General features: G+C 40.8%; 2 protein-coding genes, 1 non-coding gene and 1 pseudogene across 5 annotated transcripts in view; 1 reads left to right on the plus strand and 3 right to left on the minus strand.

The window, feature by feature from the left end:
- The window catches only part of TTC27 (tetratricopeptide repeat domain 27), a 191,176-nt gene that overhangs the window by 13,476 nt on the left and 150,664 nt on the right, over positions 1–27,036 (plus strand). For both annotated transcript variants that reach the window (XM_053588033.1, XM_053588034.1), the window contains exons 5-6: positions 3,005–3,107; positions 26,119–26,283. In XM_053588033.1, the coding sequence (XP_053444008.1) occupies positions 3,005–3,107; positions 26,119–26,283 (268 nt within the window). The remainder of the gene's footprint in view (positions 1–3,004; positions 3,108–26,118; positions 26,284–27,036) is intronic.
- On the minus strand, positions 19,015–19,120 carry LOC128585110 (U6 spliceosomal RNA). The gene has a single exon (XR_008379856.1). It is a non-coding gene; the product is annotated as a U6 spliceosomal RNA (small nuclear RNA).
- On the minus strand, positions 21,507–22,391 carry LOC128583641 (DAZ-associated protein 2-like; annotated as a pseudogene). Its single transcript, XR_008379510.1, has one exon. The product of XR_008379510.1 is annotated as a DAZ-associated protein 2-like (transcript).
- LOC128583645 (apelin receptor early endogenous ligand) lies at positions 25,525–25,689 on the minus strand. Its single transcript, XM_053588047.1, has one exon. The coding sequence runs from the start codon at positions 25,687–25,689 to the stop codon at positions 25,525–25,527; it is 165 nt and encodes a 54-aa protein (XP_053444022.1).

Consider the following 27,036-nt stretch of genomic DNA (forward strand, 5'->3'; position numbering starts at 1 on the left):
TATATTTTCTAGTAGAAGAATAGGCTGTGCTTTCTGTATTTGTTTCGTACTCTCTTCCCCTATATAAAGATTTGGGACTAAGAGTTAATTTTAGATCTGATTTTAAGAATTCAGCATTTTTTGTCATGTTTTCTTAAAAGGGCAGTCTTTTTGCCTGGATGTATATAAATTCTCATGTCTAGAAAAGGAAAAAGTATGCTGCCAAACCTACTCACTGCTGACAGAAGATAAGGAGCAGCCAATCACAGTGCAGACTGACTCTCACTGCTGACAGAAGATAAGGAACAGCCAATTACAGTGCAGACTGACTCTCACTGGTGACGGAAGATAAGGAACAGCCAATCACAGTGCAGACTGACTCTCACTGCTGACGGAAGATAAGGAACAGCCAATCACAGTGCAGACTGACTCTCACTGACGACAGAAGATAAGGAACAGCCAATCAAAGTGCAGACTGACTCTCACTGCTGACAGAAGATAAGGAACAGCCAATCACAGTGCAGACTGACTTTCACTGCTGACGGAAGATAAGGAACAGCCAGTCACAGTGCAGACTGACTCTCACTGCTGACAGAAGATAAGGAACAGCCAATCACAGTGCAGACTGACTTTCACTGCTGACGGAAGATAAGGAACAGCCAGTCACAGTGCAGACTGACTCTCACTGCTGACGGAAGATAAGGAACAGCCAGTCACAGTGCAGACTGACTCTCACTGCTGACAGAAGATAAGGAACAGCCAATCACAGTGCAGACTGACTCTCACTGCTGACGGAAGATAAGGAACAGCCAGTCACAGTGCAGACTGACTCTCACTGCTGACAGAAGATAAGGAACAGCCAATTACAGTGCAGACTGACTTTCACTGCTGACGGAAGATAAAGAACAGCCAGTCACAGTGCAGACTGGCTTCATTGTCCATGGTGATAAGAAAAAGAATGAAAATGAGGCAGCACCTCAGAGAATTCAATTGACTCACTGCTGACGGAAGATAAGGAGCAGCCAATCGCAGTGCAGACTGGCTTCATTGTCCATAGTGATAGGAAAAAAATGAAAATGAGGCAGCACCTCAGAATTCAATTACAAATGATCTGAAACTTCCTTTCTGTTAGATAACTCTGCCTTTCCTTACATGGACTGAGAAAACAGCATAGGTAGTCAGAAAAGGTTTTGTTGTAGAGTTAAAATTCATTTGTGGTATTGGTGTGGTATGCAGCAGTTTAGAAAGGAGCCCCTTAATCAAATGAAGAAGTTAAAGTTAAAAAAAAAAAAGTTTCTGGTCTGTTCTCAGTGGTGTGTACCTATAGTCCCAGCTACTTGGGAGGCTGAGGGTGGAGGAGCGTGTGAGTCTGGGAGTTTGAGGCTGTAGTGTGCTATGAACATGCCGTAAAAAGCTACCATACTCCAGCCTGTGTAACATAGTCACCCCATCTCTACAAAAAACACTGCTTTTTGGTAACTAGGTGTGATTTCCTATAGGTTGGTATTGCTATTTAAAAAAAGGAAAATTCTTATAGCCTCATATAATTCAAATGACATATTTAAAATTAATTTAGATAATTCAGTACCTGATCATATTTGATACTAGAATGAGTCTATCAAAAATACCTCTTATAACTTGCACACATACTTACACATATATGTATGTGCCATAGAGAAAGGGAAGACTGTAAACCTCTGTCATGGATTTTTCTGGGGGAGGATGGCACTGGGACAGTAGAAGAGAGTTTTCCATTCTTCACTGTGGATAATTCTGTATTGGCTTGTTGTTTCTTGTTTTTATTTTTAAAATTAAGCAAATTGATCAAATAAGAAAAAGCATTACGAAGGGGGAAAAAAGCTACTAAGCCTTTACATTAGTCAAGACAATGTGTAAAATACAGCATCTGCCCTCAGAAATATATGATCCAGGTAGAGTTATACACTTAAAAACAGGTGCTGTTCATGTGGTGCCAAGTTCCAGGAACAGTGTAAAGGTTCAGAGAAGCGAGCAATTGAAGTGTGCCACGTCGGTAGGAGAAGAGTTTAAGGAAGAGCTGTCACAAGGGTGTGGAAGGGATTGTTCCGGTTTTGGGGAATATATGAATCGAAGGTATTTCTTACTGTGTAGATTGTGCAAAATACCTTGCTTTGAGAATACAGAGGTGAGTGAGGCATGATGCTGCCTCTTGTTGGATAGATGACAAACATTGATACCTAGGGATGCAGGCGTAAGTACAGTGGGATGTGTTTGCAAAGAGAAGCTCACATAATGTGCTGGAAGCTCAGACAAGGGGAAAATAACCCCTACAAGGGGTTCTTGTGGTCGCTCATGCCTGAATCTTAGCACTCTGGGAGGCTGAGATAGTAGGATTATTTGAACTCAGGAGTTTGAGACCAACCTGAGTAAGAGTGAGACCCCTGTCTGTACTAAAAGTAGAAGAAATAGCTGGAGGTTGTGGCAAGTGCCTATAGTCCCAGCTACTTGGGAGACTAAGGCAAGAGGATCGTTTGAGCCCAAGAATTTGAGGTTGCTGTGAGCTATTATACCATGGCACTTTTGCTGAGGGGAACAGAGTGAGACTATCTCAAAGGGAAAAAAAAGAGAGAGAGAGAGAGATGACCAGTTTTCAATTGGATCAGGAAGCCCGATGGCTTAAAAAAAAACAAAACAACAGGGCGGCACCTGTGGCTCAAGGAGTAGGGCGCCGGTCCCATATGCCGGAGGTGGCGGGTTCAAACCCAGCCCCGGCCAAAAACCAAAAAAAAAACAAACAAACAAAACAACAACAACAAAAATATATATATAGGCTTTGAGAGAGTGAAGGTGAGTTGTTATTTTGTGGAAGACATAGAAGTGGATGTTGGTAGTATTAAGAACAGCAGTGGATGGTAACCTTATTGAGGAATGCATTTACTTTCATGATTGTAAAAAAATAAGATTCTAGGAATTAATCTCAATTAATGTAAGAAAAGGTTTTCCAAAATGTTCGTTTATTTTTAGCTGACATAATGTTTTTTTCTAGAGCTTACCATGGTGGACGTTGAGATATGTGAATATTCACCAGCAATTGCTTGAGGAACGCTCACTTCAGCTTTTTGCTCTCGCCAGCAACTGTATTAATGAAGGTACGTAGCAGATTTTTGATATGGGCAAGTAGCTGCCCTCAGATTTCTTGGCCGAGACAGTTTCTTTTCAGTTTATTATTTTTTTTTTGTAATTATTTAGGCCCTTATTTATTTAATTTATTTTTATTATTTTTTTAAGTTTTTTTTTTTAAATTATTATTAAATCATAGCTGTGTGCCTTTGTGCAATCATGGGGTACAATGTGCTGGTTTCATATACGATCTGAAATATTCTCATCAAACTGTTCAACATAGCTTTCATGGCATTTTCTTAGTTATCAGACATTTGTATTCTGTCAGTTTATTCTTTGACAGGTAGTGTTTTGTTTTTTCTGGGAATATAGAAATACCACAAATCATTAGGGTATTAGATTATAGAGTTTCTTTTGATGTTTTGAGTTTTTTTTTTTCTCTTAAAGAGACAGAGTGTCATTTTATTGCCCTCGGTAGAGTGCTTTGGCATTACAGCTCACAGCAACCTCCAACTCTTGGGCTTAGGCGATTCTTTTGCCTTAGCCCCTGGAGTAACTGGGACTACAGGTGCCTGCCACAATGCCCGGCTATTTTTTGTTGCAGTAGCTGGGACTACAGGTGTCCACCACAATGTCCGGCTATTTTTGTTGCAGTTTGGCCGGGGCTGGGTTCAAACTCGCCATCCTTGGTATATGGGGCCGGTGCCCTACTCGCTGAGCCACAGGCACTGCCCTGATCTTTTGAGTTTTTAAAACGGCATCCACTTTCATACATATTACTTACATATAATGGGTGATTTGCTCTCTGTAGGTCACTATGATTTTATCATAGATTGCTTAGAGGTATTTTAATGTTTTCTTTGCTCTTTAAGAAGTCTCATTGGAAACAAATGTAAATTTTCTTTATTATCATTAGGTTGTTTTAGAAAAGTCCTTAACTAACTGAAGTAAATCATGCTACATTATGTAAAATAGGATAGTATTTATCCTGTTGAGTATGTAAAGAAAGCTTTCATTTTTAAAACATTTGATAGAAAATTTATCCTTGAGGATGACAATGGGAAGGAGGGCTGTTTTACATTTGGTGTTGTTATTTTTTGAGAGGAGTATCTGCAGATACTCCTCTTTGAGAAAGAGGAAAATCTTAGGTAGCTTGGTTTCCAGTGTCCCTGGGCTATTGGAACAACTTTTCTTCACAAAAGTTACCAAGCAAAACAAAAGCAATGCTCATAAATACAAGTGAATTTGGACTTGATCAGTTTCTGAGTTACAGAGATGGGATTTGACTTTAACTGTGTCTAATTCCACAGCCCATACTCCTTTCACATTCCAAGAGTATGGAATAAGAGAGAGAGTGTGGTTGTGTGTGTGTGTGTGTGTGTGTGTGTGCGCGTGCGCGCGTGAGCGCAGGTGTGAGAGTGCTGGTTAGTATCACTGTGCAGAAGCAGTGATCTGTACCTGGTGGAGGTAGCACATTCATGAGGCCATAAAATAACTCTTCGGTGTGCAGATGTCATTGCAGGAAGCTCTTGTATTTTACTGGAGTTTGTTTCCTTCAAGGATTTATCTATATAGCAATAAGCTAGGCCAGAATGTGGTGGAGAGGACTGTAGCTTATACAGCAATAAATATTACTAAGCTAGGTGATTGAAACTAATTTTTCAATTTTTATTTTCTTCAAGGATAGGAATAGATATGCGTATGCTAATGTTAGATAAAATGAACATCCATATGTAATTCAAAATGAGAAAGTAAGAAAGTATTATTCTATTATTCAATCAGTATAATAATTAATTCATTTATGTTGTTTGTACCAGGACTTAGTTTATATTCTTTCAGGATTTTAGGAAATATAAGGCTATGGAACAGGCAAGGGCGTGTTAGAACACTTGAGCTTAATTAAACATTAAAATTGTCCCTTGGTGTCTATCGAGGGTTGGTTTTAGGACTCCCCCTTACTCTTCAGCAAAGACCAAAATTTTACACAGAATGGTATGGTATTTGCGTATGACCTATGCACATTCTCCAATATACATTTAATCATCTTCAGATTGCTTATAATGCCTAATATAATGTTAGGCGAATGTGATAATTACTATAATACAGAAACAAGTTAATACCTATTGTAAGTGATATGTAAATATCTGCTAAATTGTATTGTTTTTATTTATATTTTTAATTGTATCTTTTTAAAAAGCTGATTTTTATTTCTCAAATATTTTCAATCCACAGTTGATTGAATCTGTGGCTGTGGAACTTGTGGTTATGGAGGGCCGAGTGAATGTTAAAAAAAAAAATTGGGTGGCGCCTGTGGCTCAGTGAGTAGGGCGCCGGCCCCATATGCTGAGGGTGGCGGGTTCAAACCCAGCCCTGGCCAAACTGCAACAAAAAAATAGCTGGGCGTTGTGGCGGGCGCCTGTAGTCCCAGCTGCTCGGGAGGCTGAGGCAAGAGAATCGCGTAAGCCCAAAAGTTAGAGGTTGCTGTGAGCCATGTGACGCCACGGCACTCTACCCGAGGGTGGTACAGTGAGACTCTGTCTCTACAAAAAAAAAAAAAAAAAAATATTCTGTCCTGGGACTTATACTTGACTTGAAATAGCAGATAGTCATTTTATTAATGAAAGGCGTTTACTTTTCTTTCTTTTTTTTTTTCTATGACAAAAAGGCATTTAATGGTCCATAGTGTGCAACTTCTGAGTGAAAAGGGCCCATTAGTAATCTACGAGCCATACATTCTTGTGACAGAGCAGCTGGCTCCTCCCCCACCTGAGGGGAGCTCCCATGAGCCATGGTCCTGGGAGTCAGTGCCCATGTGTCACAGGGGTGAACCACAACATTTATTTACACAGGAAGAGAACCACAGACACAGGTGAGAGGAGAAACGAGGTGATCACAGACCAGGGAAGCCACAGCAGTCACATGTGGCCTCCACACATGAAATGTGAGCTGGACAGTAGAAGTCACATGGTAACGGGCTTGGAGGAGTTTACTTTTCTATGCAATGATATTTCTTAAGTAACAACTGAAAAACAGTTTATCATTTTCCTACAAAAAGTCTTTGGCTTAATGCTTTTGGATTACGAAAGACTTTTGTGAGCAAAGTTAGCTTACTGAAAAATATGTTTTCACTAAGGCACTAAGCACTTTAGGTCGTGAGTTCTTGAGGATTGAGTTATTTTGCTTATTTCTTCTGAGCATAGTGCCTAGAAAACAGTAAATATTTAGTACATATTTGTTGAAAATAACAGACAACATTTACTGAGCCCTTACTATTTGAAACTCTTAGGGGAGAAATTGTAGAAGGAAGCAATATTGGTATCTGGGAATATTTGCTCTCTATCTTAGTAGCAGTTTTTATCTGAGTTAACTTCTTTCTCTTTTTTTTTGAGACAGAGTCTCACTATGTTGCCGTTGGTAGAAAACAATGGCGTCACAGCTCGTGGCAACCTGAAATTCTTGGGTTTAAGGGCTTCTCTTGCCTCTGCCTCCCAAGTAGCTGAGACTGCAGGTGTCCACTCTAACACCCGGCTGTTTTTTTGTTGCAGTTGTCATTGTTGTTTAGGAGGCCTGGGCCAGGTTTGAACCCACCAGTCTCAGTGTATGTGGCCAGAGTCCTAACCACTGAGCTACAGGTGCTGAGCCAATCTGAGTTAACTTCTGAATGAAGGTTTTTCAAAAAGTGGTATATTGTAGAAGTTGTGAGAAAACTGACCCTGTACAGTTTTATATGAGACTTTGATTCTTCTCATAATATTGTTGCTTAGGTGTGGAGTTTTCTTCAAAATGAAATATGAAGTGGGTCTTAGAGAAAATTGAGACCTGATGCTCCATTTAGCAGACACATTGCTGTCCTTTTTCTGCTTTTGATAATTGAAAACTGTGTAGACTAGGTCTTCTCCCATTCACGCCATCACATGCCTTTGAAATGAAGTGAAATACATACTGTCAACCAACTTTGTGCAAGAGAAAAGAAAGAGTGGCGATGAGCTTCTAGTTTCTGAAATTAGGTGAAGTTTTGAAAGCCAGAGATGAGTTGCATGTCATTGTTTGTGATGGGAAGCAATGTTGATTTTAACAGAGTACAGTGAAAGCATTCGGAAGAAGGTGGCGTCAGGATTCAGCCACTCTTTCATTTTACAAAAAATTACATTATACTTCAGAGGGAGGATATTATATGATTACCTATGCTTCATTATACTTGTATGGAAAATTGATAAATGAACAAAAAGGATGTCATTGTGAGGTTTGTTCTTTTTTTTTTTTTTTTTTGTAGAGACAGAGTCTCACTTTATGGCCCTCAGTAGAGTGCCGTGGCCTCACACAGCTCGCAGCAACCTCCAACTCCTGGGCTTAAGCGATTCTCTTGCCTCAGCCTCCCGAGTAGCTGGGACTACAGGCGCCCGCCACAACGCCCGGCTATTTTTTGGTTGCAGTTTGGCCAGGGCCGGGTTTGAACCCGCCACCCTCGGTATATGGGGCCGTTGCCTTACCGACTGAGCCACAGGCGCCGCCCAAGGTTTGTTCATTTTTAAGGAAATCAAGTTTGACACAATTGCTGTAGGGAAAGCACATTTTTTCCTTTTATTTCCTATCATCTCATATTACGTAAATATGCACTTGTTTTTACTGTATCTCAGTGATTAATCTTCATAATGATAACCCTTAATCATTATGAAGAAGAAATACATATCTTTTATTTATTTATTTATTTATTTATTTATTTATTTATTTTTTGTAGAGACAGAGTCTCACTTTATGGCCCTCGGTAGAGTGCCGTGGCCTCACACAGCTCACAGCAACCTCCAACTCCTGGGCTTAAGCAATTCTCTTGCCTCAGCCTCCCGAGTAGCTGGGACTACAGACGCCCGCCACAACGCCCAGCTATTTTTTGTGGCAGTTTGGCCGGGGCTGGGTTTGAACCCGTCACCCTCGGCATATGGGGCTGGCGCCCTACCGACTGAGCCACAGGTGCCGCCCAATACATATCTTTTTAAAAGGCAGGAGCCCTGTCTGTGTTTTAGAGGGAATTCTAAGAGTTAAAATTATGTTCCAAAACATAAGAGGTTAACTAAGATAACTGGAAAATATGGCTCTAGGTGACTCATTTCCCAAGTGGTCTCTGTTCTTTTCTGCAGTTTATTTCAGCATATCATTTGCTTTGCTTTGTGACTAAATTTTTTATGTTGCTTTTCTAGGCTAATCAATGACATTTTTCATTTTATCTAGTCATAAATTGGTCCATTTTGGCTCTGTCTAAACAGGTCTTCAGATAGTATTAAACTATAACATTTCATGAACAATTTTATTTTATTTTATTTTTTTATTTTTGAACAATTTTATTTTAAAACTGTTTTGTTCTGGGATTTAACCCAAATGTTGACCAGTCAGTTATAACTGAAATACTGTTCAGTGTCCAGAGAAGGATATTATATTTGAACTTTTGCTCTTGAAGGATCATCAAAAAGTTGGCAAGATTTTTTTCAGTCCATAAAATACATTAGCAAAGGATTTTGTGAACAACTGTGATCTTTAGATTTTTGTCCAGGACTGTTACATCAGTACAATGCTGTGGAATGGAGCCTATCAGAATTTAGCATGACTTTGCAAGGCTGATCACGGCTATGGAATGAGTATGTCAGGATCTTGAAGAATACGTTCCTCAGCATCTAAGACATTCTTTTGCATGTCACACTAAGTGAAACCATGATTCTCTAAAGAAGACTTCAGGGAACACAACTATCTATCGTGGGATCTGATATGAAAACATGTTCTATGTAGTGCAGGAGATGTAATACTGCAGTCTACCTATACAGAGATGAGCTCATGAATCACTGTCTAAGAGAAAATAGATTAAAATGCTTTGTCAGTGAGTTCTGCTGTGACATCTACAGGCAGCTCTGTGACTCTGGGCTTAGGGGGTTTCTATATCAGAAGAGTTGTTCAAGATATTTGTTTCTTGGTGACTGATATATACATTTTTTTTTTTCATAAATTTGATGCTTTGGAATGAGCATTATTAAACGGACTAAGTGTCATCATCTATAATCATAATTATTCACAGCGATTTCATTTTTTTCTTTATAATTTTTTTTTCAGATTAATATGAGGGTACAGATGATTGTTTGCATTTGTTAGGTAAAGCCCAAGTTGTAGCTGTGCCCCTCCTCTATAGGGATTTCATTTTGACATAGAATTAAAATATTCTCACAAATAGAGATTTTAAATGTACAGGTCACAAATATGCATTTTACGGAGAATCTGCAGACTTTTAAGTTATATGTCTATTGGGTCAACATGCTCCTTTTTTTATGTAAACCTTGGTTATCCAAAGCTCAAAAAGTTGTGTTTATAGTTGGCTTGTTTTCCATCCCTCTGCATTTTTAGCCAGTTCTTAAATTTAATCAGTTCTTCCCTAAGGGTCCCATATCTATCCGTCTGTTTCTACTTCTACCATTCTTATCTTACTCTGAACCGTTATTTTGGAAAGGTCCTTTAGAAATTATCTTGTGGAGTTAATTTATTTTACAAATAATTGAGGGTTAGAGAAGTTGCCCAGGAACCAGCATTATAATGTGGAGTTTCTGACTCAAAGGCCTGTTCACTCTTCCTTCCATTACCTTCTCCAAGCTGATCAGTAGGGCAGAATTCTGGTAACTATTAATGATAACACAGCTAACATTTCTATAACATGTATTCCACATCAGACACTGCTTGAAGTCTTTAAATATCCGTATTAACTAGCTTATTCCTCACAACTCTATGAAGTAGAACTGAAGACAATACAATAGTGGATATAGTGAAGTTAAAAAAGCTTTAAAAAGTGTAATTAGGGCGGCGCCTGTGGCTCAGTCGGTAAGGTGCCGGCCCCATATCCTGAGGGTGGCAGGTTCGAACCCTGCCCCGGCTGAACTGCAACCAAAAAATGGCTGGGCGTTGTGGCGGGCGCCTGTAGTCCCAGCTACTCGGGAGGCTGAGGCAGGAGAATCGCTTAAGCCCAGGAGTTGGAGGTTGCTGTGAGCTGTGTGATGCCACAGCACTCTACCGAGGGCCATAAAGTGAGACTCTGTCTCTACAAAAAAAAAAAAAGTCTAATTAACCTACAATAAGACCTCATGTTTAAAGTGTACTATTGATGACATTTTACATGTGTCAGCTGTGAAATTATCACAATCAAGAAAGATACAGCATCTTAATAGGGCAGAGCATCTTAAAATTTGGCTTTTAGGTTTGGCACAGTGGTTACGGCGCCAGCCACATACACCAAGGCTGGTGGGATCGAACCTGGTCCAGGCCAGATAAACAACAATGACAACTGCAACAAAAAATAGCCGGGTGTTGTGGCGGGCGCCTGTAGTGCCAGCTACTGGGAGGCTGAGGCAAGAGAATCGCTTAAGCCCAAGAGTTTATGGCACTCTTAAGCCCAAGATGCCATGGCACTCTAGGGAAGGCGACATAGTGAGACTCTGTCTAAAAAAAAAATTTTTGACTTTTAGTTCCTACCCTGTTACTGATTCCCTGTGTGACCTCAGCAACTCATTTAACTTCCAAACCAGGGTTTCCTCCCTTATAAAATGATCTTTGCGTTCTTTCCTGGTATAAAATAATGTTCTATTTTTTAGTCTAATGTCTCACTCATCTTAATTCTGGATTCTTAGAAACTGTGTCTAAGGCCAGATATGGTGGCTCATGCCTATAATCCTAGCACTCTGGGAGGCTGAGGAGGCTGGAATTGCCTGAGCTCACGAGTTTGAGATCAGCCTGAGCCAGAGTCAGATCTCACCTAAAAAAATAGCTGGGCGTTGTAGTGGGAAGGATGGAAAAATTAGAGGGAGCTATAGTTAGAAATGAAGCTTGAGAGATTGGGGGAGAGGATTTTTGAGGGGAAATGAGTTGGAGTTGGCAAGCATTTTCCTATTTAGACAGGATTGGCTATGTGCCACCCAGGTTTTTATGGCTTATAAAGGACTGGTTAGGAGGATTTTATAAAGGCTCCATTTGATTGGCATTTTTCTTAGGCTACTCAGGTTGTATTTGGCCCTGAAAATGCAGTCTTTCTGTTAATGTTAAGTACTCACTTAGTGATTTCATAATTGAGTCATTCCATTTACTTTTTTTCCCTTAGAATTCTTTTTTTTGTAGAGACAGAGTCTCAGTTTACTGCCCTCCGTAGAGTGCTGTGGCGTCACACGGCTCACAGCAACCTCCAGCTCTTGGGCTTATGCGATTCTCTTGCCTCAGCCTCCCAAGCAGCTGGGACTACCGCCACAACGCTCGGCTATTTTTTTGTTGTTGCAGTTTGGCCAGGGCTGGGTTTGAACTCACCACCCTCGGCATATGGGGCCGGCGCCCTACTCACTGAGCCACAGGCGCCGCCCTTCCCTTAGAATTCTTTAGTAAGGAATTGCTCATCTTCATCAGGGCTATTTGCTAATCCTACAGTATAGTTCATGCAGGAAAGGCAAACTATGTTCTTAAGTATTTTTCTTTAATTGCCAGTAGTTGGAAACATTCACAAAATTGTGCAAAAGTTGCAAGAATAGTACAAAGACCCCTTTCCCCCCTGAGCTATTCAAGAATAATTGGTGATGTGATACTGTGTCACCCTTTAATACTTTAGTGTGTTTTTCCTACAAGGACACTTTCCTATATAGCCATAATATGACCATCAAAAGTAGGAAGTTAACATTGATTCGTTACTGATATTTAATTACAAATGTTCATTGTTTGTCCAGAAAATGTCCTTGATAACAAAGTGATTCAGACCACAACTGTTTGCATTTAGTCGTCATTTCCCTTTAGCCTCTTTCAATCCAGAAATATCACAGAAGTCATGTTGTGCGATTCTCGTTGTATCCCATCCGATGGCACACGATGACACTTTGTTCCATTACCAGTGATGTTATCTTTGGTCATTTTATTAATATGGGTGTCTGTCAGTCCTCTTCACTATACAGTTACCCTTTTTTCCTTATAATTAATGTTTCGTGGTGCGGTACTTAGAAGCCAATCATAAAAGTATCCTGTTCCTCATGAAACTTGGACTGAACTCATTTGTATATTGATATTAGCGTGGACTCATGGATTCCTAACTTATTTAGTAGGTTATAGTCCGTTATTACCACTATTTTGATGTTCAGGTTATCCCAGATTTAGCCAGTGGAGCTTTTTCAAACTGGCTTGTGTGTCCTCTTGACATTTTTTAAACACTTCTTTCTTTTCTTTTCTTTTTTTTTGAGACAGAGTTGCTCTATCACCCTGGCTAAGAGTGCAGTGGCAGTATCATAGTTCCCAGCAACCTCCAACTCCTGGGCTCAAATGATCCTCCTGTCTTAGCCTCCCAAGTAGCTGGGAATATAGGTGTACACCATTGTCCCTGGCTAATTTTTCTATTTTTTGTAGAGATGGTATCTTGCTCTTGCTCAGGCTGGCCTTGAACTCCTGTGTTCAAGGTCCTCCCACCTCGGTCTCACAGAATGTTAGGATTATAGGCAGAAGCCACCATGCCTGGACTGTTTTTGAACACTTCTTTATTTTCTGACATAAGATGTTTTAGCCTCATTTTGCGTTTCCTTATTCCAGCCCTGGAATCAGTAATTTCTCCAGTGAGCTCTGGTTCCTGGAAATCCTTTCAACAGACATAGCTAGAAAGTATATGGACATACATGTGCACATCTATATCTATTTCTGTATTTAGGTGTTAAAAATCATGAATTTATACCGTTATCACCAATTCCAACCAATATTAGAGGGCTTATTCTAGTCTTCCATATTCTATGTTTACTACGTATAGCTTCCTTCTCTGGCAGTAAGAAGGCTTTAGCCTCAGCCACATAGCTACCCGTTGGCCGCGCCTCGCAGAACACAGACTAGTCCCTGATCTAGATGTGTGAGCCCCAGCAAGCATCTTGGTCTAGTCTCTGGCTGGTCCCCAGCCCAGCAGACTCTCTGGATATGTCCTGGACTTCACAGCATATTGAGTGATCCTATGGCAAAGCCATTAGTCCTGGTTTTGGCAAATATGTGGCTTATGTCCTCAAGCTTGGCAAACATTGCAACCTTGGTTGAGACTGCATTCCTAGTAAACATGATGGTTGAATCATCGGCCAAGACCAGGCCTCAGCAAACTTGCCTGTCAAGTCCTTGACCCTGATCAAGGAACTCCAGTTAACATTTAACCTTGTTTCATGTTTATATTCTTGGTTGGTATTTGTATTTTTTTCTTTTCTGTTTTTTTTGGTTTTTGGCCGGGGCTAGGTTTGAACCCGCCACCTCCGGCATATGGGACCGGCGCCCTACTCCTTGAGCCATAGGCGCCGCCCGGTATTTGTATTTTTTTCTTAAGCTAAAAATATTTTTATTAATGATCTAAACATAGGCTTGGTGCCCGTAGCTCAGTGGTTAGGGTGCCAGGCACGTACACTGAGGAAGGCGGATTCAAACCTGGCCCAGGCCTGCTAAACAACAATAACAACTGCAACAAAAAAATGCCCAGGCGTTGTGGCAGGCGCCTGTGGTCCCAGCCACTTGGGTGGCTGAGGCAAGAGAATCGCTTAAGCCCAAGAGTTAGAGGTTGCTATGAGCTGTGATACTACAGCATTCTACTGAGGGCGACATAGTGAGACTGTCTCAAAAAAAAAAAAAAAAAAAAAAAAAAAAAGATCTAAACATAATTACTTAACTTGCTTTGTTTTATGTGTGTTTATGTATAGATATATAATTTCAAAACATACCAACATTACCACTAACAATAAGACCACTGAATCATGTTCAAGATTTCTTTGAGTCTGTTTGGCCTCAGACTATATTACATTAGGGATGTGTGTTCTTTAAGTCAGAATGTTCAAAAGACATTTGAAATAAGGTTATTTAAAATTTGTTTTCAAGTTTTAGGGATTACTGTTTTTTTGTTTTTTTCTTTTGAGACAGTTTCACCTGGCTAGAGTGTTGTGGTGTCCCACCTCACAGCAACCTCAAACTCTTGGGCTTGAGTGATTCCCTTGCCTCAGCCTCCAAAGTAGCTGGTACCACAGACACCTGCCACAAAGCCTGGCTATTTTTAGAGGTGGGGTCTCATCTTGCTCAGTCTGGTCTCGAACTCCTAAGCTCAAGGGATCTACCCACCTTGGCCTCCCAGACTGCTAAGATTACAGGTGTGAGCCCCTGCGCCTGGCCCTAGGGATTACTTTTTAAAAATATTTTTCACCATGAAGGCTATGTTGAACAGTTTGATGAGAATATTTCAGATTGTACATGAAACTAGCACATTGTACCCCTTGATTGCACTAATGTACATAGCTATGATTTAACAATAAAAATTAATAAATTAATAAAAAATTTTTTCACATATTTAAACCAAATCTTATGATTCTAGAGTCATTGCTGTATAACAGAGCCTATTTGGGGATTTCTGCCTTCCATCTCTGTTTCCTTTCTTCCCTGTTCTTTTTCCTCCCCTTTATTAGTTACTGGTTTTATGAAGGTTTATTCTTCTAGCTTTTTTTTCTCTTTGGTTGTCTCCCATTTTGTTACACAAAATAATGACGTACTATCTGTACCACTTGGCACATGGTACATTTGCCTTTGCTTTATTTACTTACTACAATAGAACCTCTGTAGCTGACCACCTCTCTGCATTGACCACCTCCTTAAGTTGACCTAATTGTCACAGACTGGACGTGCACCATGTGTACGTATCAGTACACTAGGCCTACTTTCTTCTTCTTTTTTTTTTTTTTTTTTTGTAGAGACAGAGTCTCACTGTACCGCCCTTGGGTAGAGTGCCGTGGCATCACACGGCTCACAGCAACCTCTTACCTCTTGGGCTTACGCGATTCTCTTGCCTCAGCCTCCCGAGCAGCTGGGACTACAGGCGCCCGTAGGCCTACTTTCTTATGTTGACCACTTATGTGTGTTGATTAGTTTGTTACAGCCCCTTGGGTGCTCAACTTACAGATGTTCTACTATCTGTTCCAAAGTTCATTACTTTTTACAACTACATGCTATTTCAATATGTGAATCTTTTATAGTTTATTCAGTTATAAAACATATAAAAAGACCAATTATTATCCTGGTCTTCTACTGATAGCCATGAGACCTTTAGACTGTTCGATTCATTTCCTGCCGTGTTCTTATACTAGAAGATAGGCGTTAAAAGTTGGCTGAGGTGAGCAGAATCCCCTATGTAGCAACAGCTTCTGTTCCTCATCTCATTCGCACTCTTGCCTTTCCCTACCCTTTGGTATCATCTCAAGGGCTAGTTTTGCCCATCCCTTCATGTCATATTTTGTTGCCAAATGCATTTAGGTCAGTCCCCCTTCCCTTTTCCCTGCCCCCGAAACAAATTGCAAAGAACACTTTTGGTTTTCAGAGCTTTTTGGATCTCAGTATTTCAGATGAAGGAATCTGGATAAGTAGAATCAGATAAAAGCAGCACCTTGTGTATGGATGATGGGATAATCTTGACAGGCCCCTAACTTTGTAACTTTGATGCCAGAAAGAAAAGCTTATATGAACCATCAGGCTCTGTAACCTGAGATAAAGTGTCATTTGTCAGGGAGTCTGAAGAAAGGTCATGGTGGTGGGCGGCGCCTGTGGCTCAGTGAGTAGGGCACTGGTCCCATATACCAAGGGTGACAGGTTCAAACTTGGCCCCGGCCAAACTGCAACAACAATAAAAAAAAAATAGCTGAGCATTGTGGCGGGCGCCTGTAGTCCTAGCTACTCGGGAGGCTGAGGCAAGAGAATTGCCTAAGCCCAAGAGCTGGAGGTTACTGTGAACTGTGATGCCATGGAACTCCACCAAGGGTGACAAAGTAAGACTCTGCCTCTAAAAACAAGAAAAAGGAAGATCCTGGTGGCTGGAGCAGAGTGAGGACTGTGTGGGAGACAGTGCAGGATGGCTAAGCTGTGCTTAGGAATTTGCCTTAATGCTAAGAGCAATAGGAATCAGTTAAGGGATTTAGCGAGGGTGGACTCAATATATTTTTTATGCCATTCAATTGTGTCTCAGTATTTATAGTAGCTGCTCCATAACCACATATTAATTGAAGAAGCTATATAATTCTTTATTTAAAAAGTCAGTTTTTTGGGTAGCGCCTGTGGCTCAGTGAGTAGGGCGCCAGCCCCATATGCAGAGGGTGGCGGGTTCAAACCCAGCCCCGGCCAAACTGCAACAAAAAAATAGCCGGGCGTTGTGGCGGGTGCCTGTAGTCCCAGCTGCTCGGGAGGGTGAGGCAAGAGAATCGCTTAAGCCCAAGAGTTAGAGGTTGCTGTGAGCCATGTGACGCCACGGCACTCTACCCTAGGGCGGTACAGTGAGACTCTGTCTCTACAAAAAAAAAAACTTTTTTTTTTTTTTGTAGAGACAGAGTCTCACTCTATGGCCCTCAGTAGAGTGCTGCGGCCTCACACGGCTCACAGCAACCTCCAACTCCTGGGCTTAAGCGATTCTCTTGCCTCACCCTCCCGAGCAGCTGGGACTACAGGCGCCCGCCACAGCGCCCGGCTATTTTTTTGTTGCAGTTTGACCGGGCCGGGTTTGAACCCGCCACCCTCGGTATATGGGGCCAGTGCCTTACCGACTGAACCACAGGCGCTGCCAAAGTCAGTTTTTTAGTTTATTTAGTACTAGATCAGAGGTGTCTCTCTGATCCTAGTTATATTCTAATCAAGACTATACAATTCTTTTTTTTTTTTTTTTTGAGACAGAGTTTTACTATGACGCCCTCTGTAGAGTGCTGTAGTGTCACAGCTCACAGCAACCTCAAACTCTTGGGCTCAAGCAATTCTCTTGCCTCAGACTCCCAAGTAGCTGAAACTACAGGCACTGCCACAATGCCCAGCTATTATTATCCTTTTTGAGACAGAGATTCTCTTGCCTCAATCTCCCAACTAGCTAGGACTACAGGCACCCCCCACAATGCCTGGCTATTTTTTGGTCATTGTTGTTTAGCAGGCCCCGGCTGGGTTTGAACCCCCCAGCTCCCGTTTATGTGGCTGGTGCCCTAGCCGCTGAGCCTCAGGCACCGAGTCTCTCTCTCTCTCTTTTTTTAATGTTTATTTAACTAATATGCATGAGATTCAACTTCTCATGAGAGTGTTGTCCCTCAGATGACGCACTGCTTTCGGGGAAACACTTATTCCGTTTCATTGCTCTGTACTCCTCAGAGTTTTATATATCTTCACTGGTAGCTTAATTACATTGGAACGTTTTTCTGCTGAAGCAGATACTTCTAGCAGCTTTTAACTTTGACTCTAAATCAAAAACTCTAAAAATAGACAAAAACCTCAATCCTCCTTGAAACTTTTTATAAAGAGATTCAGCCTTTGTACTTTCTAAACTTTAAAGATTTTATGTGTTTTGTTTTTCTTTGGAAGTTTGGAACTATAATATAGTGTTAGGATTTGCTCTTTGGCTCTTCTGTGCCTTTGGGCAATGTTTTCTCATTACTCAGGGGAGGTAAAACTTAAAAGTTATGTTTTCGTATATTAAAAGTTCTATAAAATAATTTAGCAGTTGCTCCACTTGAATGAGCATATCTTGGTGATAAACATTTTCTGTTTGCTTGGAGATGTTATTTCACCCTCCTTGAATCATTGGCCAAAGGACTCTGGGCAGTGCCATGAAGATATTACTCTCTTTTTCCATTGTTCGTGTTGAGAAATCAGTTGTTGGTCCTGTTGTTCTTACTTTGTGAGTAGTCTTACTTTTTTTTCCCTGTCTCCAAGAGCTTCTCTTTGTATTTGTGGTTCTTGACTTTGACTATGTTTGGACAAGGTATGGATTTCTTTTTATGTTTCTTGGTAGGGACTTAATGGGTTCCTGACTTTGAGAGTTAGTGTCTTTCCATGCTGCTGGAAGGTTCTTAGCCATTATCTCTTCAGATGCTGTCTGTGGTCTGTTTTCACCTTCCACATCTTGTTTTTTTTTTTTTTTTGTAGAGACAGAGTCTCACTTTATGGCCCTCGGTAGAGTGCTGTGGCATCACACAGCTTACAGCAAACTCCAACTCCTGGCTTAAGCGATTCTCTTGCCTCAGCCTCCCGAGTAGCTGGGACTACAGGCGCCCACCACAACGCCCGGCTATTTTTTTTTGTTGCAGTTCAGCCGGGGCCGGGTTTGAACCCACCACCCTCGGTATATGGGGCCGGCGCCCTACTCACTGAGCCACAGGCACCGCCCTCTACTTCCACATCTTTAAACATGTTAGGACTTCTCTTCTGCATATCCAACCTTCTTTAATTCTTTTGTTTTTTCTCTCTTTGTTTCTCCGTGTTGCATTCTATGTAACTTTATTTGGATCTATCTTCTAGTTCTCTGGTCTGTCCATTTAGGTTTTTTTTTTTTTTAATTAAATCATAGCTGTGTACATTAATGCAATTGTGGGGTACAATGTGCTAGTTTTATATACAATTTGAAATATTTTCATCACACTGGTTAACATAGCCTTCCTGGCATTTTCTTAGTTATTGTGTTAAGACGTTTATATTCTACATTTAGTAAGTTTCATATGTACCCTTGTAAGATGCACTGTAGATGTGGTCCCACCAATCACTCTCCCTCTACTGATCCTCCCCCCCTCCCCTCCCCTCCCTTTCTCCTTTCCCCATATTCTTGGGCTATAATTGGGTTATAGCTTTCATATGAAAGCTATAACTTGGTTGCATAGTAGGGCTGAGTACATTGGATACTTTTTCTTCCATTCTTGAGATACTTTGCTAAGAAGAATATGTTCCAGCTTCATCTTTAAACATTAAAGAGGTAAAAATCTCCATCTTTTTTTAAGGCTGCATAATATTCCATGGTGTACATATACCACAATTTATTAATCTATTCGTGGGTTGATGGGCACTTGGGCTTCTTTCATGACTTAGCAATTATGAATTGGGCTGCAGTAAATATTCTGTTACAAATATCTTTGTTATAATGTGATTTTTAAAAATATGGAATGCTTCACGAATTTGCATATCATCATGCGCAGGGGCCATGCTAATCTTCTCTGTATTGTTCCAATTTTAGTATATGTGCTGCCGAAGCGAGCACTGTCCATTTAGTTTTTAATTTTAATTGAAGAAAGAATTTCTAGGGGCTCCCTTTCTAGTTTGTCTGCTTGATTTTGGGGCTTGAATTTTTGGGGCTCCCTTTCTAGTTTGTCTGCTTGATTTCTATAATGTCCTATTGCTCATTCATATTTTGTAGCTTTTCATTTCTTAAAACCTATTAAATATTTCATATACGGGTGGCGCTTGTGGCTCAGTGGGTAGGGCACCGGCCCCATACACTGAAGGTGGCAGGTTCCCAGCCAAACTATAACAAAAAATAGCCAGGCGCTGTGGTAGGTGCCTGTAGTCCCAGCTACTCAGGAGGCTGAGGCAAGAGAATCGCCTCAGTCCAGGAGTTGGAGGTTGCTGTGAGCTGTGACGCCATGGTACTGTACCGAGGGCGACAGAGTGAGACTCTGTCTCAAAAAAGAATCTGTTTCCTTATGTTTTCTAATATTCGATCTGAAACACATAAGATATACAGAGAGAGCACAGAAGTATCAGATCATTGCTGGTTTATGCTGATTATACACGTGTACATACATACTAGAGATTGGTAGGAAGGGAAGATAGATATATACAAGCAACCTTATTTTTATTTATTTATTTTTTGAGACAGAGTTTCACTCTGTCACCCTGGGTAGAGTGCTGTGGCATCATAGTTCAAAGCAACCTGAAACTCTTGGGCTCAAGGGATTATCTGTTTGCTTCAGCCTCCTAAGTAGGTGGGACTACAGGCCTCCCCACCACCACGCCTGGGTAGATTTTCTATTTTTAGTAGAGATGAGGTTTCACTTTAGCTCAGGTTGGTGTCGAACTCCTGAGCTCAAGCAGTCTACCTTCCTCAGCCTCCCCAACTGCTTGTATCATAGCCATGAGACACTGCACCCAGTATACGACCAACTTTGGACCTATATACGACTGATTTATGTGGTATTAGGACACTTTAAATGTGATAGTCTTCCCTAGACCTATGACCTTTCTGTGACATTTGGAAGAGAATTTTTAAAAACCTTGGCCAACCTTTAACATTCCATGATTTTTGCATCCAGAAGTTTTAGGGAGGTTTACTATTGACAACCAGGTCAAATTATGTCACTCCTGAATTGTGCTATGTTTACAGAAGGTTATTGTATTTCTTCTTTTTTTTTAATGCAACTTCATCACTTTATTCAAATCTTCAAAATTGTCTTTATTCTATAATTTTAGTATAAAAAATCCACACGTTAAGTGCACCACAGGGTAGAGAGAGACATACAATGGCTGAACTTCCATAATAGTCAATGGTACAGTCAAACATCACATGTACAGAACACAAAATTTAGATGAACTGAAATTATAAGATAAAATAAAATAAAATCCAATTTCAGAAAACAAAAAATCAAAATATTAAGGATCCCTGAAATATTCTTAACCCTAATGAGATTACACTGGACTCAAGTCACTTTGTAGTGAAGCACTCACAATATGACTGTGTCAACCCCTTTTAGGAATTCTTGGGAGCCGCAAGTGGCTGCATTAGATAGACACTGACAAAAAAAATGGTAACCAAGTTTTGATCTGAAAACTCCCCTTAATTTGGCTCTAACGTCATCAATCAGGCTTTTGAAATGCACCCTCCTCCTTGCTCCTCATATGTTAAACAAACTGTTGTTTATAGTACAGTTTGTATGATATACTTTGTTCAAACAAAGCTTGGTTTTCCTGGCACCGAAGCAAATTTGGGTTAGGTTCCTATATGCAGAGACAACCTACCAGAAGGGCCTAAAAGGCACCCTCCACTTTTGCCTGAGGAGATAAAAAAGAGGAAGTAGGGCGGCGCCTGTGGCTCAGTGAGTAAGGCGCCGGCCCCATATACCCAGGGTGGTGGGTTCAAACCCGGCCCCGGCTAAACTGCAATCAAAAAATAGCTGGGTGTTGTGGCGGGCGCCTGTAGTCCCAGCTACTCAGGAGGCTGAGGCAGGAGAATCGCTTAAGCCCAGGAGTTGGAGGTTGCTGTGAGCTGTGTGAGGCCACGGCACTCTACCGAGGGCCATAAAGTGAAACTCTGTCTCTACAAAAAAAAAAAAATAAATAAATAAAAAGAGGAAGTAATGGGATCTTGGGGTACAGAGGGGGACTCAGGGGATCCTTGTTAAAAGGACTAGTTAAAAGACTAACTAGTTAAAAGATGACAAGTGGGGAGAAGTGCAAGGAGAGAAGGAATTAATTTGACTGGCTTTCTGTCCTGCACCATTGATTCAATGGAGATCGGTAAAGGAAATGGAAGACTTGGGTTGGAGGTGGGATATGGGGCAAAGGATGGAAAGGAGAAGGCAGATGACTAATGAGCTTCATTTATAACAAGTAATGTAAATCATAAAGACTTAAAGGAGATTAAAGACCAATCAGAGTAATTTGGCAAGTTTAATTCTTAGGAAAATCAAAGTTCCCTCCAAACCTAATTTGATGTTTTATTACTAAAAGCAAAAGACCAGTATGGTACAGTATTACTCCAGAGAATTAAAGGAAGATCCTTAGGGCTGCTTTACCCACATTCATTTTATGAATGGATACTCCCCTACCTCAAAATGCTTCAGAGAGGTACTGCTACCATTACATGGTTCCTTATCACATTTGAAAAATACCTGAAAGTTTGGGCACCAGAAAGACACCCCAACAACATGTGTCTAAACTGCAACTTCAGGTTAATATGACTAAAGCGGTTATATTGTGAGAAGTGCTGAAGGTATGTGATGTCTTTCCCGGTACAGAGGTGGCCTTGATTCTTCACCAGATGGTGTAGCCACCATCTGAGCCACCCATGACGAAGTTCCCCTTCCTCTGAGTTATGAGGACGTTGTCTCCCTGCATGACTGCAAGCTGAGCAGCATTGGGAGGGCATCCAGGAGGTGGAGGAATGTTGCCAGCAGTAGCCCCAGCTCCAAATCTGGCGCCTGCATCAGACCCACCTTCCACCAGCACAGTTGAACCAGGTGGATAGATGGGATCAACTGAATCATAAGCCATAGGGATTGTGGAACCTAAAGGCCCAACAGCCACAGGCTGAGCCATGGGAAGATACAGAGAGGCACCAGGAAATGCAGCTGACATGGCGGGGACTGTGGCAGCCCCTGGGTGCACAAAGCTCGGACAATAGAGCTCTGAGGAGGCAGATGGAGCATCCGTGTAGGTGGAGCTTGAGGAAGATGCAAGGTCTGAGGGTATACTGGATTCCCAGGAGGCTGCGCAGGGTAGGTTGGCTGCGTTGGATATTGACCTTTGCTGTTCATGATGGCTGCGGGTCAGAAGTTTATTATATTTTTAAGAGCAATGACTGGACACTCAGAAATGATGGGCAGAAAAAAGGAAAAGAAAGTTTAAAAAAAAAGAAGCACTTACCAAGAGTATTGGGTATCATCAGATCCAGCTTTTCTTGAGTTTGGTTCACATGGATGAAACCTACTGAAGGACGGCACAGGGAGAAGTTCATGTTAGGATGTTTGAGATGAGACACGTACATCTTGACTTGTTCTCTTCAAGTTCAGAGATTTTTTTTTTTTTGCAGTTTTTGGCCAGGGCTCGATTTGAACCCGCCACCTCTGGCATATGGGGCCAGCACCCTACTCTGTTGAGCCACAGGCACCACCCAAGTTCAGAGAACTTTCTTGAGAGGCTGGTGAAAAATATAGCTTTGTTTTTTAGACCTATTTAAATTTTAGTTCACATTAAGACCAAAGGGTCTCTGTTTCTTGCTGATAGGTGTTTCTGCCAGGTTACTGGGTAAGAAAGTAGATTAGGCCTTTTTAGCATCACTTCCTCACCAATAAAATGCTAGACAGAGTAGACATTAAGTAAATATAACTTCTCTTTCATCTGGAATGATGGTAAAATTCTCATTAGTCTTTGGACTTTGCAAGTACATTTTCTATCCATTCATTATTCATTCATTGTTGTTGACTGCTTTGTGAAATGCTGACAAACCCATTATTGGAAACCTTTGTAAGGGATAGTTTTTTTTTTTTTTTTTTTTTGTAGAGACAGAGTCTCACTGTACCGCCCTCGGGTAGAGTGCCGTGGTGACACACGGCTCACAGCAACCTCTAACTCTTGGGCTTACGCAATTCTCTTGCCTCAGCCTCCTGAGCAACTGGGACTACAGGCACCCGCCACAACGCCCGGCTATTTTTTTGTTGCAGTTTGGCCGGGGCTGGGCTTGAACCTGCAACCCTCGGCATATGGGGCCGGCGCCTTACCAACTGAGCCACAGGCGCCGCCCGTAAGGGATAGTTTTTTAGGGATACTGGAAGAGGGAATTCTATTTGAGAAGATCACTTGGATGAGGTGACCTGTTAGATGCTGTTGTAACTTGGTGTTTGTCAACTAGCTCCTTTATTATTTATAATTAATTTTGATAATTTTATTTCAGATACTGGTTCTAGGTTATTATCCTCCCATCTTTTCTCTCCTGAGATTTAGAGACATAATTAGAATCTGACTGCAATTCATTTTGTATTTGATACTTACATTGTCTTAGGTTTATGTGGGTGTATATCTATTTCTCCTTTTCTTTCAAGGGAAATTCTGCATTCTTTATGAAGGAAAGTATAAACTGCTTTCCTCTTCGTCAGATTTTCTGTATTGTTTAGCTGTTTTTTTTTCTTTTTCTTTGTTTTTTTTTTGTAGAGACAGAGTCTCACTTTATGGCCCTCAGTAGAGTGCCATGGCATCTCACAGCTCACAGCAACCTCCAACTCCTGGGCTTAAGCGATTCTCTTGCCTCAGCCTCCCGAGTAGCTGGGACTACAGGCGCCTGCCACAACGCCTGGCTATTTTTTGGTTTCAGTTCGGCCAGGGCCGGGTTTGAACCCACCACCCTCGGTATATGGGGCCAGCGCCTTACTGACTGAGCCACAGGCGCCGCCCAGCTGTTTTTTTTTTCTTTATCTTCAGTTTAATATTCAGTTTAAACAGTTTCTTAAATGTGCATGTTTCGCATATTAACGTGTTTAACTCTATGGATTCATTTGGTATTTTGTTTCAGCACCTTATGTTGCCGTCTTTTTTTTTTTAAGCTAACGGTGCTTTAATAAATATAAATTAAGAACATATCTTGCACACTTAAAACAAAAAGAGCATATCTAACAAGTTGGGAACACCTATTTATCAACACAGTTCAGATATAGACAGGATAGTTTCCTTTTTGGATAATCATAGCCTTCAGTTTCCTTTGATTTATTTTTTTCCTACATCTAAAACAAAACCTATCAAAATGATGAGTACTCATCTTTTATTTATTTTATTTTATTTTTTCGAGACAGAGTCTCGCTATGTTGCCCTCGGTAGAATGCCATGGTGTCACAGCTCACAGCAATCTCAAACTCTTGGGCTTAAGCGATTCTCTTGCCTCAACCTCCCAAGTAGCTGGGACTATAGGTGCCTGCCACAACACCTGGCTAATTTTTGCTTGCAGTTGTCATTGTTGTTTAGCAGGCCCAGGCCAGGCACTCTACCAAGGACGACAAAGTGAGACTCTGTCTCAAAAAAAAAGAACTTTCTTTCTTTTACACCTTCAAATGAATATTCCTCATAAAATAAAAATCACCCTTTATCATAGGCATTAAAGCCTATCATATAAAATTGGTAACAATTAAGAGTTTCTTTCTTGGGCAGCACCTGTGGCTCAAAGGAGTAGGGCACCAGCCTCATATGCCAGAGGTGGTGGGTTCAAACCCAGCCCCAGCCAAAAACTGCAAAAAAAAAAGTTTCTTAGTCTCATTACATAAATAATCAGCAAACCAATTGTTTTCTCCCTACTGTGCAAAGATGAATGGTCAACGCAACTCATTTCAGATTTTGCATTTTTTAACATTTAAATGTATACCAAGTTAATACTTTGGGAGAATTATACAAGTAGGAAGAAAAATTTTAAATTCTTACACTTTTTATGATGAGAATTCTAAGAAATTAAAATGCATTTTTCTATTTAACCTATGAAGTATAATGTGCAGAAAAAGATGAAATATTTTTGTTCTTCAGGCAAATAATTGTGCTTCAGACTGGAATCATTTTGAATTTGTGCTATTTTTCTTCTTAAGAGAACTCAGGAAGAAGAAAATCTTTTGAAAGGAATAAGCCATCCCTGGTGCTTTCAAACAATTCCTTTCTTTCCGAGAACTTCTAAGCAATCGTACTATTGCCATAAGGAAGTTTTTTTGGGGTAGTAGCTGGTATCTTTCCTTCACGCCTCTTCTTTTTGTGGTAGACTGCATAAAGTTAGCTAGAGAGATATTTCAGTAGCAGATCAGGACTGAAATGTGTTCACTGGATTCAGAAGAAAGCAGTCTTCTGGAATCTTTCTCAGAATGAAACGAGCAGTGTATTGAATGGAAGGGAAGGAATCAGCCATCTTCTCAGGAAAATTCCTCAGGGGAAGGGGACTCGAGAATGAAGAGGCATACATCTTCTCTGCAGGCAGTTGTGTCTGTGAAGTTTTCTTCTCATAGCCAAATTAGCTGGTCTCTGTCCGTTGATAAGGAGAAGACTCATTAAAAAAATAAAAAAGACAAAAAAGAATTGTTGAAATCTCATTTTTCTGCCACATAAAAGTAGAGCAGCTGCTCAAAGTTAGCCAAACAGTGTGTAAGTAGTCTGTGCAGTATCTGTGTGGCTCTCCTCACATCCTCATGACAACCTCAGAGAACTGCCATGTTGCTGTCTTTTATAGTGTTAATTAGACAAGCACTCTAAGAAAGAGCAAGGAAATGAATCATAGCTCCCAGGATTGTGTGGAATAAAGGGGGTGATGTCTGGAATGCCTTAGCTGCATCTTTGGAGCATGTAAGTGTTCAGAGAATGCAGGCTGGTAAATATTATTATCTTTATATTCCTGATTTTCTACATTGAAAATTCTTGAAGGGTAGAGAACTATGTAATACATGCTTGACATATTATGGACTCAACACTGGCATGTTTTTGTTCTCATCGTAGAATTAAAATGTTTCCTCTTTTGTCTTGCAGTGATGAAACTAGAACACCTGTTTGTAGGTGATTCAGGTCGATATTTGGCCATTCAATTCCATCTGGAATGTGCATATATGTTTTTATATTATTATGAGTATCAAAAAGCAAAAAATCACTTCAGTATCGCTAAAGACATTGGCAAACTACAAATTGATTTAACAGGTAAGACTTTTTACCTTTTTTGTGGATAATTTTATTTTTATTTTTTTTTTTTTTTGCTGTTTTTGGCTGGGTTTGAACCTGCCACCTCTGGCATATGGGGCCAGCGCCCTACTCCTTTGAGCCATAGGCGCTGCCCTGGATAATTTTATTTTTATAATAAAACTCATATCTCTACGTTGGCAGTTTGTATTGTATGCTAGTATTTGTCTATATCCCTTTCTTTGTTAAAATGGATTTTAACAATTTTCTTTAAAAATTCATAGTTTTAGAACAAATTTGAAATTATATATTTTCTTTATTCTTAGAGATTCCCACTTATTGTTCTAATATAGTTAGATACAGTTTAGTAATAGACAGTAGCCAGGCTGTATATGAATGAAGGTTTTTTTTTGTTGTTGTTTGTTTTTTTGAGAGAAAGTCTTACTTTGTGGCCCTCAGTAGAGTGCTGTGGCGTCACAGCTCACAGCAACCTTAGACTCTTGGGCTTAAGCGATTCTCTTGCCTCAGCCTCCCAAGTAGTGGGACTACAGGCCCCCACCATCATGCCTGGCTAGTTTTTCTATTTTTAGCAGAGATGAGGTCTCGTTCTTGCTCAGGCTGGTTTCAAACTCCAGAGCTCAAGCAATCCACCTGTCTTGGGCTCTCACAGTACTAGGATTATAGGTGTGAGCCACCTCTTCTGGCCTACAAATGAAGTTTTGACCGTTTGGTTCTGGGCATGGGCCTCTAAAGCCCTCTCTAGATTCCCCAGCT

Source organism: Nycticebus coucang, chromosome 4 (genome assembly GCF_027406575.1).
Source record: "Nycticebus coucang isolate mNycCou1 chromosome 4, mNycCou1.pri, whole genome shotgun sequence".
NCBI lineage: Eukaryota > Metazoa > Chordata > Mammalia > Primates > Lorisidae > Nycticebus > Nycticebus coucang.